Source organism: Saccostrea cucullata, unplaced genomic scaffold (assembly GCF_032062105.1).
Source record: "Saccostrea cucullata isolate Sc308-1 unplaced genomic scaffold, CSIRO_AGI_Scuc_v1 ctg4271, whole genome shotgun sequence".
Lineage (NCBI taxonomy): Eukaryota > Metazoa > Mollusca > Bivalvia > Ostreida > Ostreidae > Saccostrea > Saccostrea cuccullata.
Window position 1 is genome coordinate 1 of NW_026931319.1, and position 20,685 is coordinate 20,685.

At 35.7% G+C, this 20,685-nt stretch overlaps 1 protein-coding gene across 1 annotated transcript; it reads left to right on the forward strand.

The window, feature by feature from the left end:
• The first annotated feature begins 8,644 nt into the window (after positions 1-8,644).
• LOC134232161 (uncharacterized) lies at positions 8,645-20,634 on the forward strand. Its single transcript, XM_062714105.1, has 4 exons — positions 8,645-8,741; positions 9,040-10,278; positions 12,631-12,775; positions 19,911-20,634. The coding sequence occupies exons 1-4, from the start codon at positions 8,645-8,647 to the stop codon at positions 20,632-20,634; spliced, it is 2,205 nt and encodes a 734-aa protein (XP_062570089.1).
• The last annotated feature ends 51 nt before the right edge of the window (positions 20,635-20,685 follow it).

Genomic DNA, 20,685 nt, shown 5'->3' on the forward strand with positions numbered 1-20,685 from the left:
AAAACCCGGGGCCGGGGAAGCTGAGACTTATGTGACAGCATCTAGGGGTAGTGTAGATTCTAAATTGATCAAACCATGACCCCAATTCTAAGAGGGCCACAATTTTAGGATTTACATTAAAATATATAGGGCAATTCTTCTCCCACTGGGCCAGGAATGCTGAAACTTTTGTGGAATCAATCATGAATAGTGTAGATTCTAAATTGTTCAATCCATGACGCCCTTGGGGTTGGACGGGGCCACAATAGATAATCCATGTTTTGAATTGAAATATATAGGGTAAATGTTTAAAAATCTTCTTCTCAAGAACCACAGGGCCAGGAAAACTGAAACTTATTTGGAAGCGTCCTTAAATAGTGTAGATTTAAAGTATCAAAATCATTACCTTAAGGTTAGGCGGGGCCACAATAGAAATCCAATTGTTTTTCGGAAAAAAAATCTTCTCAAGAACCATTGATCGCAAAAAGCTAACCTTATATGGACGTATCCTTGGTTAATGTAGATTCTAAATTAATCTAATCATAACCCCTTTGGGTAGTGCGGGGCCACATTAGCGAATCCAAGTTTTACATTTAGATATCTAGGAAAAATCTTCTCAAGAACCACTGGGCTAGAAAAGCTTAAACTTACATGGAAACATCCTGGGGGAGGTATAAGCATTCTCGATTTTTGAATCATGATGGAACACAATATGGAATATTTTTTTTTACCTTGAAATAACTTACATGGAAACATCCTGGGGAGGTATAGATTCTCGATTTTTGAATCATGATGGAACACAATATGGAATAATTTTTTTACCTTGAAATAACAGGAAAAATCTTGTCAAGAACAACTGGGCTAGGAGCATCCTGGGGATATAAAAATAAAATTTTTTGAAACCATAAGGGTGGGGTCACAATAGGGAATCCAAGTGTACTATTGAAATATCTAGGAAATATCTATGAAGAATCTTTTTCTCAGGGCCAAGAAAGCCAAGAAATCATGTCCTCTGGACATAGAGTTGGGTCAGAATAGGTATTACAAGTTTGAGAATCCGATGAAAAAATCATGATTAAATTTATTCAAGTGAGCGTTGTTGTCAATGGACTTCTTGTTTCCTGTACATATTGTTGAGAAAATGTGTCTATTTCAAAAGGCTACCACTTACATTAAGACGGCTGCAAAATTAGATCTCATTCTTATTCCGGATGCAGTAACACGTTTTAAGCTCACCTGAGCCGAAGGCTCAAGTGAGCTTTTCTGATCACATTATGTCCGTAGTCCGTCCGTCCGTCTGTAAGCTTTCAACATTTTCAACTTCTCAAGAAACTCTGGGCCAATTTTAACCAAACTTGGTATAAAGCATCCTTGGGGGAAGGGGTTTTTAAATTGTTAAAATAACAAGGTCTCCTTCCAAAGGGGAGATTATCAAGAAAAGACAAAAATAGGGTGGGATCATTAAAAAATCTTCTCTCGAGCCACTTGGCCAGGTAAGCAGAAACTTATGTGGAAGCATTCTGGGATAGTGTAGATTCTAAATGGTTAAAATCATGACCCCTGGGGTAGGGCGGAGCCACAATAGAAAATCCAAGTTTTACATAGAAATATATGGAAAAAATCTTTAAAAATCTTCTTCTCAAGAACCACTGGGCCAGAAAAGCTGAAACATATGTGGAAGCATCCTGGGGTAGTATAGATTCTAAATTGTTAAAATCATGACCCCCGGGGGTAGGGCGTGGCCACAATAGGAAATCCGAGTTTAACATAGAAAAATATAGGAAAAATCTTTAAAAATCTTCTTTCTAAGAGCCAGTGGGCCAGAAAAGCTGAAACTTTTGTAGAAGGATCCTGTGATAGTGTAGATTCTAAATTGTTAAAAATCATGACCCCTGGGGGTAGGAAGGGGCCACAATAGAAAATCCAAGTTTTACATAGAAATATATAGGGAAAAAGTGGGCCAGTAAAGCTGAAATAATCTTGGTGCATACTAGGCTAGAGTAGATTTTAAATTGTAAAAATCATAACCCCTGGAGGTAGGGTAGGGCCACAATAGGAAATCCAAGTTTTACATAGAAAGATATAGAAAAATTTACAAATCTTCTTCTCAAGAACCACTGGGCCAAAAAAGCTCAAACTTAGTGGAAGCATCATGGGGTAGTGAAGATTCTAAATTGTTCAACTCATGACCCCTCGGGGTAGGGTGGGGCCACAATAGGAAATCCAATTTTTACATAAAAATATATAGGAAAAATCTTTTAAAATCTTCTTCTCAAGAACCATCGGGCCAGAAAATTTGAAACTTATGTGAAAGCATCCTGGGGTAGTGTAGAATCTTAATTTCTAAAATCATGATCCTTGGGGTAGGGCGGGGCCATAATAGAAAATCCAAGTTTTACATAGAAATACATAGCCATTATCTAAAAAAATCTTCTTCTTAAGGACCAGTGAGCGAGGATAGCTGAAACATATGCGACATCATCCTGGGGTAGTGTAGATTTTAAATTGTTAAAATCATAATCCTCGGGGTAGGGCGGGGCCACAATAGGGAATCCGATTTTTATATAGAAATATATAGGGAAAAAATTCTTCTCAAGAACCAGTGGGCCAAGAAAGCTGAAAGGGTAGTGTAGATTCTAAATTATTAAAATCAAGAAGGGGGAGCGGGTAAGAAGGGGCCACAATAGATATATGAAGAGGGGAAATCTGGCAAAGAACTGCATCACAAAAGTTACTCAGGTGAGCGATGTGGCCCATGGGCCTCTCGTTGTACTGCGTTATATTTGAAATGGTCTCATAATTTTTAGGATCATAATTTTGTGTTATTTAAAATGCAAATTATGGATCAGCTCCTTACTTTTTTAAATCCACAAGTTTGACGAACTTCCCAAACTCTGCACCAAGACTATGACTATATCCGTGGAAGATCTATAGATGTACGCTTTACATAAAATTGCAAATGCAACCAGTGATTTTTTAATGTATTCAACTTTTCATTAAGTAAAATGCTGATTCGTGGTTCAAATACCAAGTGTTGGACCATTATTTACACACTGACTGTCAACGAATTTTTTTTTTTTGTTAAATCCCAACAAGGAGCCTACGGCGGATATAACCAGTCGACACGGGATGTCACTCCATCACGGCATCTGATCTCACCTTTGATGTTTCAAAGGTCTGTGTTTCTTCTGCTCTATATTTATATTATTCAGTGGACTTTTGAGTTATATACTGTTCGTTATCTCCATATATATGTATTTTATTATTTACAACTTTTTTCACTTTTATGAATTGTAAAACTGATTCATTTTTATAAGTATTTAAAATTGACATAAAATTTCAGTGTAATGGATCAGAACTTAATTTCCCCTTACAATCTGAATTATCAAATTACATTTTAATCTTTTTTTTTGTTTGTTTGTTTTGTTTTGTTTTGTTTTGTTTTTTTTGGCGGGGGGCTTTTTTTTTTTGCTTTTGTTTGCTTGTGGCTTTCAAGATAAATTCTTGTGGAAATCTTTTTGAAAGTATTTCAAAGATTAAAATTCGATTATGAAAGATTTTGTCGCAGTTGTGAAATTACTTTTGGATTAACCTTAGTATATTAATATTTGCTAAATTACTATCTACCGATACAACTTTGACCAGAAATAGATTCTTGTAAAGGGACATTTTCACTTCGCTCACTTCTGTTTGTTGGTTGTTTTAATATATATATTTAATATTTTGTAAAGCATTGTAAATTTTTGAGACCTATCAACAATTTTGTATGATGAGCTTGTTTATAGCTATGTATTTGAACACTTTTTCATAAGATTGTTAATATATATTTATAACAAATCTTGTTTTTAACATATCTTTGAACATATCTTATTTGTAGTAATGTATTTGATGTATATCTAAATATTGTGGAATGAACTGTAAATTCTAAAGACCGATTGTACATTTTTAACACTAGCACATCAGTCAAGTTTAGCTTATGTACGAATGTTTTAAAACATTCTTCAATCATTTGACACCTTCGATTAGTTTACTGTCAGTCGAGGCCTCAAAATGGAAACCGTATGTGTAACAAATGGACTAAATCTACGCTTATTCATGATCAAAGAGTACGAAAATAGAAACACACTGGATCAAACCTAAAAGAGGTAAAAGTGAACGGCGCTTACCATGGCTTCACTCTGCAAGGTATTAAAACAAACGCTTTGGCAAAGAGAAATTCGGACTTTGTGCAATGATCCAAATGAATTTTCTACAGTTATTACTGGGCACGGGCTTACTACATATTGCTTATAAAAGCTATGTTCTCGAAACAAAACGTCATTTGTTGTTTGATTGATTGTATGTTATATACATGTATTTTACGTCTCATTCAAGAATCTTTCACTTATGTAGAGAAGGGCTTCAAACTTGGATCTTTACTCGGCACTTAGGGCCATTGGGCAGTGAGAGATCTTTATCATGTCATAGCCTGTAGTAAAGACGAGGCCTCGGTTTTTAAGATCTCATGCGAAGGATCCACAACTTTCTGTTCAACTGCCGAGCTTGGCTAAAGAACAGTTGCAATACATTTTTTTCGACTTAGGTCTCTCGGGGTTGAAGTCACGACTTCCCGATCACGGAACAAGTGCTCTACCGACTGAATAATCATTTGCTCTTTGAAGTAAATGCAGTTTATAAATTGTACTCTGAACAATTACCAGCGCTCGCCCTCACGGTCGCACCCTCCATGTATTATGACTTTTTAACCAAATTAAAAGGCTTCTTTTTTTTTTAAACATTAACCCGAAAAAAATCTTATGAAACACACTGAAACAACCTATTCGGCGGCGTAAAAGAAATATCATATTGAAATTCGGACAAAACAAAAAGGTTTTCAAATTTGTTCTACAGAGCGACTGAAAAAGAAAACATTTTTTTTATATGTATTGGTTTGCAATAAATATATTTTTCAATTTGTTGTTTGGTTATTTTGAGAGACTTTAACAATTCTGGACTTGAAACACTATGGGAGGGAACAAATTCTCTTTTAGCCGAATTAACATTTAAAACAACTGTTTAAAGATATCTACATGTACAAGGGATGTCAACACAATGAATGTACTTATCAATACAGGTACAAATGTATATTTTAAGTAATTTTTTGATATTATTTGATCATGGTTTAGAGCGAGGGTGGATTTATGAGTAATGCAACATACCGTTTATCAAGATAAAAGGAAAGTTTTAACTTTTTTTCTCAGTTAAAAAGTAATATTAAAGAGCTCCTAATTACAGAAAACCCAATAGCTTTTCTTATTGTCGTCGCAAAGACATTCACTTTTAAAATAGGCGATGAGTAGAAAACTGTTATTACATGTAAATGATCTCTGCCAAGAAAAGGAAAATGACAACGTAATATAAAATCTGTACCTCTCTATATAAATCGCCGAAAAACTCACATTAAAGATATGAATTTTCTATGTGGAAAAACTAATCTTTAACACTGCATAGTTTTCAGCTGGATTCAATAATTCCGAAAGGGAAAAAACTGAACTAAAATATGACAGTCAGACCGGTCGATTAAAATTTGTGGGGACTCCACAATGTGTCAAATATATCTGTAAATGCTAGATTCACACTGATAAAAACATTACAGTACCAATTAGACCCAATCTGACACAAAGCAGTCCCGGGAACTGCTTTCTGTGAGTGCTTTTCCAGTTCCACAGCGGCCCCAGAGCACTCCCACTGCAGTCCCACAGCGGGCCCAGAGCACTCCCACTGCAGTCCCACAGCGGGCCCAGCAGTCCCAGAGAGCATTCCCAGAGAGCAGTCCCATTGGGCAGGCTTTATTAATTTAATGCGTGGAGCTTACGCAGAAATGATTGATTGATTGATTGTATACTGTTTATCGTCCCTCTCCAGAATATTTCACTGATATGGAGACGTCACCATTGCCGGTGAAAGGCTGCAAATTTAGGCCTATGCTCGGCACTTACGGCCTTTGAGCAGGGAGGGATCTTTATCGTGCCAAACCTGCTGTGACACGGGGCCTCGGTTTATCCGAACTTCTCATCCGAAGCTCCGCCCCATTTATTCGCCTTTTACGACAAGCAAGGGGGAACCGAGGACCTATTCTAACCCGGATCCACACGGGGCTACTCAGAAATGAGATTACTAGTTAAAAGTATAGTTTTACTGAGGTATAAACGGCAGTTGAAATTTATACTGAGTTATATTGACAAATGTTTACAATTCTTCCATGTATGCGATTGTCATCTCTTAACAGTACTCGTATAGAAACAAATAATAATTATCGATTAAGGAAGAAGACTTTCACACATTTTCATATCATGAATATTTAAACACAGTTGTATAGTATATTGATTTTGCATCAACATAATTCAATTACATGTATCTGTGATTTATATCGATTTCTTTATTTTTCAAATAGAAAATCAAGCTAAAATTGCTATTTTCTACTAGAATAACTTTAAATAGATATTACAATTATAGAGCAAGGCCGATTTCAATATACTATACTATGAAGGCGTTTTTCTTTAGTGGTGGTGCTTTTCAGAAATTCAATTGTTAATTTTCCTGACTATTTTTCCGTCATTATATTCACTGATATGTCAATTCAATTATGGTTTGTTTCTCTGTGTAAAAAAAACAATAACACTCAGTTTTAAGTGTTTTATAATATATTAAACTTTTCAGTGTACATCTGTTAATCACGAGAATTGGAACCCTCATATTACGTTCAAAATTAATTAATCCCGAGGGAAATTCAAATACATTTATTGAATCAAAGATTTATTTGCATTACATAAAATGTAGATCGAAATAAGTGTCATTATTGACATTATTATCAATGATCCAACACCCAAAGGCGATTTAAACCTTTATACACATTCATCTATGGAAGCCTGGTAGGGCCATGCAGCTCACTATCGCACTATCGAGCATCGACTTAAAGGTCGATGGCGCGATAATGTAATTGGTGCGATAACGATGAAGCGTACATGCAGTGCGATTGAGGATCCGCGATTACAATAATGCTATAGCGCGACAATGAGATAAAAAGGTGCAAGAACATTGAGGCGATAGTGAAAATTGCTTCATCGTCATCGTACCATTGTGTCATTGTACCATCGCTGCACTGTGCTCTCGCTCCATCGTGTAATTGCATAATCGTCTAAGCATTGTCGAACCATCTCTTCATCGTAATCGGACTATCGCTTCATCGTCAGTATGAGATGATGCAATAGTGAATTAGATGGCCCTATCCGGTGCAATCGTGCGATGACGGTGATGCGATGGCGCGACATAGTGCGGTGATGGTGGGATGGAACGATGACGATAAAACGGTGTTTATTTTCACTCCATTGAGCTATTGCATCATCTTCATCGCACTGCCGAGCCATTGCATCATTATCAAAGAGCTATCGCACCACTGTTTCATCGTTTATCGCTCATTATCGCACCATCGATCCTTTAGTCTTTAAGACTCGACCCCTTCCTATGGAATTCGGATAAGGCCATGCAGTTCACTATTGTACCATCGAGCATCGACTTACATGTCAATGGTGCGATAGTGCTATAGATGAAGTGATAGTGCAATAGCGCGATAACGATGCTGCGAAAGCGAGATAATGCAATGACGATGGTGCTTCATTGTCGTATCACAAACGCTTTATTGCGCAATTGCATTATTGCGTTATCGACTATTTACTCGATGCTGGATATTTTGTGAACTACACGGCCCTATCCAGAACAATACAAATAAATCCTTTGAATTTCCTGCACCAGTCTCTTTTATACGCATATCATCTACTTGTAATCTAACGATTGGTTTAAAACAGAGTATATATCAAAATTATATTTTTTTTGGAAGTGTTTTGAAATATATGAATTTTGATCAAGGGTAACAAAGGGAAGTATTTTGAAATATAGACACAGTGAATTTTAAAAGTTTTACAGTATAAAAAAAACTAAATAGATAAAGTACACTGAAATAGCCTTATTAGATTGCGAGAACCCTTAAATAACTATACTTAACTTTTTAGTGTTATGCGTATTTTGTTTGAATAAACTTCATTATACCGACAGTTATTGATTTAAATTATGAACAAAATTTTACAAGTTTTTATAGCAAATGACCTCGCATCAGGAAATAATGTGCAATAAATATCGGGAAGTTTTTTTTTCATTTTTAGAGGATTTTCACAAGGGCCATGTTGAATTAAAGGTGAGAAATAAAATGTCACACAAATATCTACTCAGTACATAGATTTTAATGATTGTTTTTTTTTTTTCGTTTTAGGTCGAGTGGTCAATATTTCACTCATATTTCGGCAGTTAAATTTTATTGAAGATAGCTAGTGGGATAAAAATTGGAATTAGAAGTCCCAAAAAGTTGTCTTAGTTTTTATTGATTTTTTCTTACATCAAATATTCTAATTTGATTGAATTATTTGTATTAAATCGAATAAGTATATTTGATGTAACAAAAAAAAATCAATGAAAACTAAGACAACTTTTTTTCTTCTTATTACCATTATCCCCAGTTTTATCCCTTTTTTATATTTCATTTGAAATTCCACGCAAACTGTTATTTCAATCTGTATTAAATTCAATTCTATTCTATTCTATTACTCATATTATCATGTGACGAGACCCCCATATGGATCTCCCGGACAGAGCTCAAGTACTCCTTAAATGTGACATTTGTAAAGAAGATTCCACACAGAGTCATTGTGAACTTTGTCATATTAACCTATGTAAGGTGTGTGGGGAGACCATCTCTCTGATTCATCAAAAAGACACAATGTTGTGCCCTACAAACACAGAACTGTTGCAACCAACTTGCCATGTCAAAAACATAGCCATAAAAACTGTGAAGTTTATTGTGAGAAATGTGATTTTAATGTCTTTTCCATCTGTCCCTCCTCTGGTGAATATAAAGGTCATGATTTAACAGATGCTTTAGATAAACTAATTTCAAAAACAAAGGATATAAAAAAAAGTCAGCGGACCTAGAGAAAACAATTTACCCTGCATATGAAAAAATTGCATTAGATTTCAACAACGAAAAAGAAAACTTAGAAGAACATTATAAGGAACTGCACTCAACTGTCATCAAACAAGAAGAAGACTGGCATAGAAAAATTAACATCATTGTCAACAAACGGAAATCTGAAATTGATGAAATGAAAACTAAACACATGACTGTTCTAAATGAACAGGAAAACAAAATAAAACAGATCACTTCAGATGTTAAGCAGTGCATAATGGAACTGAAAAAAATACTAAACTCAAATGATATTCCCATGATATCCACATACGAATCTAGGAATGATGAATTTAGAAGATTACCTCCTAAAGTCAATGTTTCATTACCAAGTCTTTCTCTTCATCAGATCAACACAGAACAGCTCTATCAAATGTTTGGTTCTCTGTCAGAATTATCCATTACAAAAGGTGAACATTGCTGTACAATTGATGCTACTCAAGAAGCTGAAGTTTGTCCGTCTGTCAAACAACTTCTGGATAAACAAGAACTCATCACCACCATAGATACTGGGTATAAGGAATCGTTTAATGTAATCTGTCTTAATGATGAAGAAATCTGGACCAGTGGGAAAGACAAAATCATGAAACTCTACAACCTCCAGGGCAATCTACTGAAGTCAATCCAAACCAAGTCTGGAAACGATCCGTGTAACATAGCAGTGACAAGGAGTGGGTATCTCATTTATACTGACTTTAAAACAAAATCCATTTTCAAAGTAAGGAATCATCAGATTGTGGAAGAAATTCGATTGCAGAACTGGATACCTTGCTCTGTCTGTTCTTCTTTCACCGGTCACGTAATAGTTATCATGGACAGTAAAGATAAACAATCAAAAGTTGTCCGTTATTCTGACTTCACGGAGAAACAAACCATTCAGCTTGATGATAAAAATGAGCCTTTGTTTTTATCAGGTACCCCCAAATACATCACTGTAAATAAAAACATGGATATCTGTGTGGCTGACTCTGGTGCCTACGCAGTTGTGGTTGTTAATAAAGTTGGTAAACTCCGATTTAGATACACTGCTTGTAACCAAGCCTCCAATACCAGGAAATATTTATATTCACGTGGAATCATCACAGACAGCCAGAATAATATTCTGATTGCAGACAGTTTCAACGACAATATTCATATCCTGAATCAAGACGGACAGTTCCTTCATTACATTAAAAACTGTGATCTAAAGTATCCATGGGGTTTATGTGTGGATGCCAGAGACAACCTCTTTGTGGCTGAGTGGCAAAGTAGTAAAGTGAAGAAAATAAAATATATAGGACAAGAATAGAGAATTAATTTGTAAGAAAAAAGAGTAATATGAAGGAATCTGAAAGGGATATGAAAAATAATAAAACACATGTTGTCATGAGGTCGTCTGTTTAATATTTAAAAAGATATTTTTTAAGTTTACTTAACTTTGATGTAAATTAAAGAGTTTCGTTTTATCACATCGCTGAAGGCAAGGAAGATTTCTCTTGTTTTTCTAAGATAGCAAACATGTATATGCACAAGACGAATTCATTTAATTTAGTTTTTCACTACATTTCATCATTTCTGGACGTTTTATTTTCTTATTTATAGGATGTAATATATATTTCGTAGCATAAGATAACGAGTATGATTTTGATTGGCCGATTAAATCTAGACGCATTCTAATTGCTTTTCCGACGTTTACTCTTCAAGTTCCTGGATATTATAGCATGACTTGTATCTGCTGTTTATGATTGTAAATGCATGTATCTATGATATTTTTTTTTTGTTCTTTTGTCTTCAGATTTTACCATTTTCCATTGAATACTTCCTAGCCCTCTACATGTCATAGATCCAGCATTGCAATATGTTTTGTTCACCTGCACATGTCAAAGAAAAATAAAATATTTTTTTAAGGTGGCGTATATGATTGTATGATCATCTACTTCCTTAACATACCTGCAAAGATAAAAGAAAGCATCAATATCTATCTAAGCTGTTAAATGCACATAAATATGAAATGGATGTGTAAAATATACAAAGAACAAGGTTCACTTTTGCCTCATTTGGCCCTGTGAATTTCTGAAAAACTGAAACAGCATTGTTTTAGTTCACAATGCATTAAATATCACTGAGATCTTTGGTGACTGCATATCTAAAAAAATGACGTCATTTTCTGGCTAGTCAATGCATTATGACGTCACGAAATGCGTCAATTTCCCCATATTCTGAAAAGTCTACAAAAACGGCCAATTTTTAAAGCTTTTTTTTATATTTAACATAGAGCGCAACCTCTGATCTAGGATATGCAAGTAGTAAATGATAGAACTGTTTCTGAGGATTAATGGACAAGTTTTACTTTTTAGATCAGAGAGTGCGCTCATATTATTTTTCTTCACTGAAAGTACTCAATTATGCCTGTTTTCCTAAAAATTCAAGAACATTGCAATTTCATAAAGCCAGTTCTCCTAGACCTGGACTTTTAGAAGAAATTTTTTAGAAGGATATGAAAGCACCAAGTCTCTATTTCAATTTAGTACTTCAAATATAAAATCAAGTATTGATCAATAAATTGGTATATCTACGGGGCCATTTTAAGCATAAAGTGAACCGACTTCTTTGAATATAATAATCGATAATATTAACAAACAATTTAATGTGAACATTATCAATGATAAATCATTTAATATTTCTATAAAATAATTAATTCTAATTGGATTACTTTTTTATTGAAAAATTTGTCCGTTATGTTCCTGATTTACGTGTTAGACTTTTCCAAATTGTACAGACAGGTGATATGTATTGACGGTATATGATTGATTGATTGTAAATATTGTTTAACGTCCCTCTTGAGAATTTTTCACTCATATGGAGACGTCACCATATGCAGGTGAAGGGCTTCAAATTTTGACCTATACTCGGCACTCAGGGCCATTGAGCAGTGAGGGTTCTTTATCATGCCAGCGCCTACCGTGACATGGGACCTACATTTTTAAGGTCATATCCAAAAGACCCATGACTTTCACTTCTAGTTCCCAGTGCTTGGCGAGGGAACAGTCACTACCTTTGTTTACATCTTAGGTATGACGCGGCGCCGAAAACGAGAAACGAACCCGGGCCTCACGATCACGAAGCAAACGCCCTACCACTAGGCTACCGTGACCTGTATATTGACGGTATAAAATTCAGATGAAGATATTTGCTAATTGAATCGAACATTTTTGCAAATTGAAAAGTTGTTAGACATATATTTGAATAACTTCCTTTCACATTTATGAATCTTAAGATATCAGTTTACCATTTAAAAAATCAATATATCAAAGAAAGCGTAAACGGAAATTATTTACCAATGAAATGCGCGCAGTAGATGGGATAAAATATTTTTATTTTCTTTATTCCTTTTATCATATTATACTTTTTGATATGAATAATACAAAATTGTAAGCATGAAATAATCTTCCTAGTAAATAAACAAGGTGCACAAATCATTTGTTTGACTTTTAATACTGATAGTATTTTTCTACTATCATTTCCAAATTGAGAAACCATCTGGAAATTTGACAAACAAAACTAAAACATTTAAATTATTTAAATGTATGATTGAAGTTTTCTGTTATTTTTAATTACAGAGTCCAATAAATGTTTGACCCAAACCCCAGCAATGGACCCCGATTACAGTGCCCAAGACATTCCCGTCTTTGACCTGTGTCAAACCGCTGAATTACAGAGTCATTGTGAACTTTGTCAGATTATTCTGTGTAAGGCCTGTGTAGGGTAGTATCTCTCTGATTTATCTAAAAGACATAACGTTGTACCATACAAGCCCAGAACTTCTACTCCTAATATTAACTACCCAAAATGTCCAAACCACACCCAGAAACATCGTGAAATTTACGGTGAGAAATGTGACATTCCCGTCTGTTCTACTTGTATTTCCTCTGGAAAACATCATGACCATATTGTGACAGATATTCTACAAAAGCAAAGTTCTCAAACAAAAGATTCAGAAAGTGACTTACAGGAACTCGAGAACAAAATCTATCCTACATATGAAGAAGTACGCAGCACAGTTAAGGTTACAAATGGAAATATCGGCGATTTTTTAAGATAAAAAATACATACTTTATAAGGATGGGCGATTCTTTTTAGGAGTTCAGTGATATAAAAAAATGTAATGAGGTTTACATCTACATGTTGGGACATTTAGATTTTTTATTTAGACTTGTCATGTAATGTCGACGTCACATGACTTTGGCAATTATACTTGCAGTTTAGAGGTCATCTATAAATTTCAATATTGTGTTGTGAGATGTGTTGTATTTGTATTGTTTCATCATGTCTATTATTAGTAACATTAAGTTTCTTGAACATTCCAGAGTGGTCAACATGTTCGGTCATTGTTTCTAGAACATTCCTGAACTTTGTGTATGTCCAGAACTTTCCAGTAATATCATGTACTTACAATTTCTAGAATATTCTAGATTTATGATACTGTATAAATACCCTGTCAACTCGATGCATAGATACAATTGTCGTACAAGCAACACTGAGGTATTACTGGGATATAATTTCACTGGGACATTGTGTGCAGCAACGGACACTCTGATGTATGTATTCTTAGATTCTTGCTAAGTTTGTACTTAATGATTTGTATATTACTGTAAATAAATTATTGTTAAGTTTAAACTGTGTGATTGATCTTTGCTGGCATTTAGGGTTATTCTGACCCATAACAGAATTGGGGGCTCGTCCGGGATAAAGAATTTCTTGCACTTTTGCAGTTCATTGTCAGAATTTTGTTAATTAAATTGTTAAATTTGACTATAAGCCAGCAAAAATCAACATGGTATTTTCGGTCACAAACTTTCTTAGTTCGCCAAGTGTTCAGGTTTTTGATACGTTAAAAAAGGATGACTTGATCGCATTAGGTTTGCATTTTGGGTTAGATGTTAAATCCTCTCAGAAAAAGCAAGACATTAGAATTAAGGTTGCAAACAAACTAGTAGATGAAAATATTTTTGAAAAATACGATCTTCCAGAATATACGGTTAAATCAGAATTAGGCTCTTACAAAATGACAGAATATCAGTTTCAATTAGAGTTAGAGAAAATGCGATTTGAAAGAGAAGAGCGAGAAAGAGAGAGAGAAGAACGAGAGCGTGAACGGAAATTTGAATTAGACAAATTAGAAAGACAAGAGCACTTTGAGTTAGAGAAATTAAGATTGCAGCACCAACCAGAACCGTCATTTGTCAAGAATGAATTTGACGCAGCAAAAAATATTAGGTTAGTTCCGAAATTTCAAGAAAAATCTGTAGACAAATATTTTCCCCAATTCGAGAAAGTCGCAGAAAATCTTAAATGGCCACAACATGTTTGGTCAACAATGTTACAAAGTGTACTGGTTGGCAAAGCAGCTGAGGTATACTCTGCACTAGGGGTAGTTGAGAGTTCAGACTATGAGAAGGTCAAAGCAGCAATATTAAAAGCATATGAATTAGTACCTGAAGCGTATAGACAAAAGTTCAGAAAGTATAGAAAGTTTGATAATCAAACATTTGTTGAATTTTCACGAGAGAAAGAAGATTTATTTGATCACTGGTTTAGATCTAAGAAACTTGATAAAACCTTTGCTAATTTGCGCCAAGTCATCCTGGTAGAAGAGTTTAAGGAATGTGTTCCTCAAGATTTGAAAACACATTTAGAAGATAAGAATGTGAAAACTCTTGAAGAGGCAGCAGTCATATCTGATACTTATGCTCTGTCTCATAAAAAGAATTTTGTATCAAGATCTCAGACTAGCAATAATTCTACCAATTCAGACACATATAAAAAGAGTGGTTCAGGGTCTCAGTCTTTCACAAGTTCCCAGTCTCCATCCCAAGGTGGTTCTAAGTCCGGTCCAGGACGTTTTGAAGGATCTTCTGGAATAGGGTCGCTTCCTACTTGTAGTTATTGTAAGAAAAAAGGTCATCTGATCAGTGAATGCTTTAAACTTAAGAGAAAAAATGACTTTGATAAAACTCAGCCACATGCTTGTGCTGCAGTTAGAGGTGATAGAGAAACCTTAGGTTCGATTTGTTCTGACACTCCTGATGTCCAGGGTTCACAGTCCAGTTCTATTGATTCTATGGAGGATTATAAGCCCTTTATGTCTCAGGGATTTGTTTCACTCGGTGACTCTAGCGAAATAAAACCTGTCCAGATTTTGAGAGATACTGGTGCTGCACAGACGTTATTGTTAGAGGGCGTGCTTCCTTTGTCTGAGCAGACTTCTACTGGTGGGTCAGTTTTATTACAGGGTGTGGAGCTAGGCGTCATTGATGTTCCCCTGCATAGAATTAGTTTGAAGTCAGATTTAGTTACTGGACCTGTTATCGTAGGTGTTCGACCTACTCTTCCCGTTCCAGGCATTTCTTTGTTGCTAGGCAACGATTTAGCTGGTGGAAAAGTTGTACCAGATCCTACAGTTTGTGAGAAAATCACTCCAGATGTTATGTGCGATGATAAAGATGATGACATTTATCCAGCCTGTGCTGTTACTAGAGCGATGGCCAGAAGACGAGAAATGGAGGCAGACCATACTCAAGCCTTTGACGAGACGAATTCCTCTGTTGATATTGATTTGAATGACACTTTCCTATCTGACCTTGATGGCACTCAAACAAACATGGAACCACACAATATCGAGAAGTCGGTGATGAAGGAACCTTTATCAAAATTTGGTGGTGAGGATGATGAGTTGCATCCATTAGTTAGCCAAGGCAAGGACATCCTCAGCCGAGAACGTCTACTCTCTGAACAACATAAAGACCCAGATATCATTCAACTTAGTAAGAGGGCACTTCCACCAGAAGAGGCTACTAAAGTTGGAGAATGCTTCTATATGAAAGATGGCATCCTTATGCGAAAATGGCGACCACCTGACGCTTCCCCAGATGATGTGTGGCTTGTTGTTCACCAGATAGTGGTTCCAGCTGCTTATCGTCGAGATGTCATGAGTTTAGCTCACGATACCCCTATGGCTGGTCATTTAGGTATCAATAAGACTTATAATAGGATTTTGAGACATTTTTATTGGCCTAAGCTAAGGAAGGATGTTTCTGAGTTTTTAAGTCGTGTCATGTCTGTCAGATGGTAGGTAAACCAAATCAGAAGATACCATCTGCTCCTCTCCAACCCATTCCAGCTTTTGAAGAACCGTTTAGTCGAGTGTTGGTGGATTGTGTTGGACCTTTGCCTAGGACTAGATCTGGAAACCAGTATTTACTTACCATTATGTTTACATCCACTCGATTTCCTGAAGCCATAACTCTAAGGAATATAAAGGCAAAGAGCATAGTTAAGGCCCTTACCAAGTTTTTCAGTTTTGTAGGAGCACCCAAGGCAATTCAGTCAGATCAAGGCTCAAATTTTATGTCGGGGTTGTTCCAGCAAGTCATGCATGAGTTGGGTATTAGGCAGTATCGATCAACTGCTTATCATCCTGAGTCCCAGGGAGCGCTAGAACGTTTTCATCAAACCCTAAAAACAATGCTGAAGACCTATTGTTACCAGTATGAAAAAGACTGGGATGAAGGGGTTCATCTTGTGCTGTTTGCTGCAAGAGAAGCAGTCCAGGAGTCTCTTGGGTTCAGTCCTTTTGAATTGGTGTTCGGTCATACAGTTAGAGGTCCTTTGAAATTGTTGAAGGAAAAGTGGCTGACTGAGACTAGTGATCTTAATCTTTTAGATTATGTGTCTGATTTCAAAGAAAAACTTTACAATGCTTGTAAATTAGCACAAGAAAATTTGAAGAGTTCTCAGATGAAAATGAAAATGTGGTATGACAAAGATGCCAGAAATAGGGTGTTTAATCCAGGTGATAAGGTTCTTGTATTTTTACCTATTCCTGGTCATCCTTTACAGGCCAGATTTTATGGCCCTTATGAAATTGAAAGCAAGATCAGTGATGTAAACTATGTAGTTAAGACACCAGGTCGACGTAAAGAGAAACGGGTTTGTCACATTAACATGTTAAAAGAGTATTTTGAAAGGTGTGACCGAAATTCTGTAAAACCAGTTTCCACTTTAGCCAATGCTAAGACTGTTCAAAATTGTATTGAAAGTGATATGAGTGCAGAAATGAATGAGAAAGATTGTAATCAGAGTGTTCGTTTGAAAAACTCAGAAGTTTTGGCTAATTTTGATGCCAAACTTGGACATTTGAACATTCATCAAAAAGAACAAGTTAAAAACTTGATGAATGAGTACCATCAAATCTTCTCGGATGTTCCAAAGAAAACTAATGCAGCTTGTCATGATGTTATAGTTGGCGACGCTCTGCCTATCAAACAACATCCGTACCGTCTCAATCCAATAAAATTGCAGTACCTAAGAAGGGAAGTGCAGTATATGTTGGACAATGACATTGTTGAACCTAGTAAAAGTGATTGGAGCTCACCGTGTATTCTTGTACCAAAACAGGACGGTTCCTACCGATTATGTACAGACTTTAGAAAGGTGAATTCTGTTACCAAAACTGATTCATATCCAATACCTAGAATCGATGACTGCATTGACAACATTGGAAACGCGAAATTTGTCAGTAAATTTGACCTGTTGAAAGGCTACTGGCAAGTACCGTAAACAGAAAGAGCAAAAGAAATATCTGCTTTTGCTACACCAGATGGACTTTACCAGTATAAAGTAATGCCTTTTGGCATGAAAAACGCACCGGCTACATTCCAAAGGATGATTCACTCCCTCCTTCAAGACCTCGAGGGATGCGAGGCCTACATTGATGATGTCGTCATATACAGCGACACATGGGACGAACATCTCCGAATCATGCGTGTTTTATTTGACATTTTAGCTAAAGCAAACTTAACTGTGAACCTTGAGAAGAGCGAATTTTGTCATGCTTATGTAGAGTATTTAGGTCATAAAGTAGGTCAAGGTTATGTTACACCAATTATGGCTAAAGTGGAAGCTATTGCAAAGTTCCCGATTCCTACAAACAAGAAAGAGTTAATGAGGTTTTTGGGCATGGCTGGGTTTTACAGAAAATTTTGTCCAAATTTTTCCTCAGTAGTTAGTCCACTTACAAATCTTTTACAAAATAGGGTTAACTTTGAATGGACAAAGGACTGTGAAAAATCCTTTCATAAAATCAAATCTGTCCTTATGAGCAACCCAGTTTTGCCAACTCCAGATTTTTCTAAGCAATTTAAGCTTACTGTTGATGCTAGTGATGTTGGAATCGGGGCAGCTTTGTTTCAAGAACATAGTGATAGTGTAGATAGAGTTGTTTCTTATTTTTCAAAGAAACTTACAAAATGTCAACAAAACTATTCCACCATTGAAAAGGAATGCCTTGCTTTGTTGTTAGCCTTACAGCATTTTGATGTTTATTTGAATGCTACTTTGCATCCAATTCTTGTATATACGGATCACAACCCCCTGACATTTTTGCATAAATTGTCAAACAAGAATCAAAGACTGACTAGATGGAGTTTGTTGTTACAAGAATACAACATAACAATTAAGCATATCAAAGGCAAAGACAATGTTATTGCAGATGCCTTGTCCAGAGTATCATAAACAAATTAGATTTTTGTATTAATGTACATATGTTTTACAATTTAAGTTTTTCATTGACATTCAAACTTTTTAAGGGGGGAGGTGTTGTGAGATGTGTTGTATTTGTATTGTTTCATCATGTCTATTATTAGTAACATTAAGTTTCTTGAACATTCCAGAGTGGTCAACATGTTCGGTCATTGTTTCTAGAACAATCCTGAACTTTGTGTATGTCCAGAACTTTCCAGTAATATCATGTACTTACAATTTCTAGAATATTCTAGATTTATGATACTGTATAAATACCCTGTCAACTCGATGCATAGATACAATTGTCGTACAAGCATCACTGAGGTATTACTGGGATATAATTTCACTGGGACATTGTGTGCAGCAACGGACACTCTGATGTATGTATTCTTAGATTCTTGCTAAGTTTGTACTTAATGATTTGTATATTACTGTAAATAAATTATTGTTAAGTTTAAACTGTGTGATTGATCTTTGCTGGCATTTAGGGTTATTCTGACCCATAACAATTGCAAGGGCATAGCCAAATTAAAAATCTTAGTTTATTGTATAATCCTTTTCAACAATATATGTAGTTTGTGAAAAGTGCTGCGAACCTATATAGATTCCCTTTTTCAATTAGTAAAATTTAATTTGTTGGACGGCAGGTTGAATATTTTGCTGGTCAACTACATTAAATATAACTATAATTAATTTATTTGCATGATTTCAAGAGGTTCGCAGCACTTTTCAAATATCTGAATGCTTCTTCAGTTTTTGTGTAAAATTTTAACAAGATACATTGAGGGTATGCCCTTGCAATAAATCGATTTATTAGGGCCTTTTAGATACCTTTTCAATGAATCTGCATACAAACACACGAAAGTATCGCTTGTCTGGAGAATGCATGTATAGTTTATAAATAAAATACTGAAATAGACATCACATCCAAGTTAACGGCTTTTTATTTTAATGCAAATAATATTTCATTTGAGAACAAAAGACATTTTTCATTGTACAAAATGTGACTTGATCAGCCTCTCACTGTGTACAAACTGCGTCATTTTTGCGAGATGACGTCACATTGAGAAGTGCATTGCGATCGATGCATCGTTTATATACTGTTGTGTGGGATTTAACAAACTGCATGTAATAATTAGTTTGTATGTAGTATACAGCTATCCAGCTGTTTGAAATAGCAAATAATTTCATTTTGTGGTATTTTGAAGACCTTTTATTATGTGTGACGTCATAGTAAACATTTCCCGTACAAATTAGGCCCCGCCTCCTTACTGTAACCTTAACTGTGCTGCGTAAGATTAGATAAAAAATCTAAAAGAGAAAATTTGGAATATCATTATGATAAACTGACAACGGCTGTCACTAAACATGGAGAAGATTGGAACAAAGAAATTAACATCATTGTTAGCAAACGAAAATCGGAAATTGATGAGATGAAAACTAAACACCTGCATGCTCTAAACAAACAGGAAAATGAAATCAAACAGATTACCACTGATGTTAAACAGTGCATCCTGGATCTGAGGAAAATACTTGACTACAATGATGTCTCCCAAACCTTGGCATACCAATCTAGGAATGCTGAATTCAAAAGTTTACCTCCAAAAATCACTATATCATTTCCAAGTTTCTCTCCTCATCAGATCATTACAGAACAGCTCCATAAAATGTTTGGTTCTCTGTCAGCATTATCCGTTAAAACAGACAAACATGGCTACACAATGAAGACACCAGAAGCTGTACCCTGTCCCCAAGCCAAACCACTGCTAGATGAACCAGAGTTCCTCACGACCATAGACACTGAATATAGACAATGCAGTGTAACCTCTTTCAGTGATGAAGAAATCTGGACCTGTGGAGGAGATAAAATCATGAAACTCCAAAACCTCCAGGGTAAACTTCTTCAGTCAGTCCGAACCAGCTCAGGGGACTGGCCACGTGACATAGCAGTGACATGGATTGGAGATCTAGTTTTTACCGAAATCGATACAAGAATTGTAAACATAGTGAAGAATTACCAGATGACCAGATTCAGGAAGTGATCAGACTACAGGGATGGACACCTTACAACATCTGTAGTACCTCCTCTGGTG

Excerpts from the sequence above, each read along its gene's own strand:
- LOC134232161 (XM_062714105.1), top strand. The coding sequence starts at position 8,645 with ATGGATCTCCCGGACAGAGCTCAAGTACTCCTTAAATGTGACATTTGT. Across the intron at positions 10,279-12,630 it reads CTTTGTGGCTGAGTGGCAAA|AGTCCAATAAATGTTTGACC; the intron begins GTAGTAAAGTGA and ends TTTTAATTACAG. Across the intron at positions 12,776-19,910 it reads CTGTGTAAGGCCTGTGTAGG|AGAAAATTTGGAATATCATT; the intron begins GTAGTATCTCTC and ends AAAATCTAAAAG.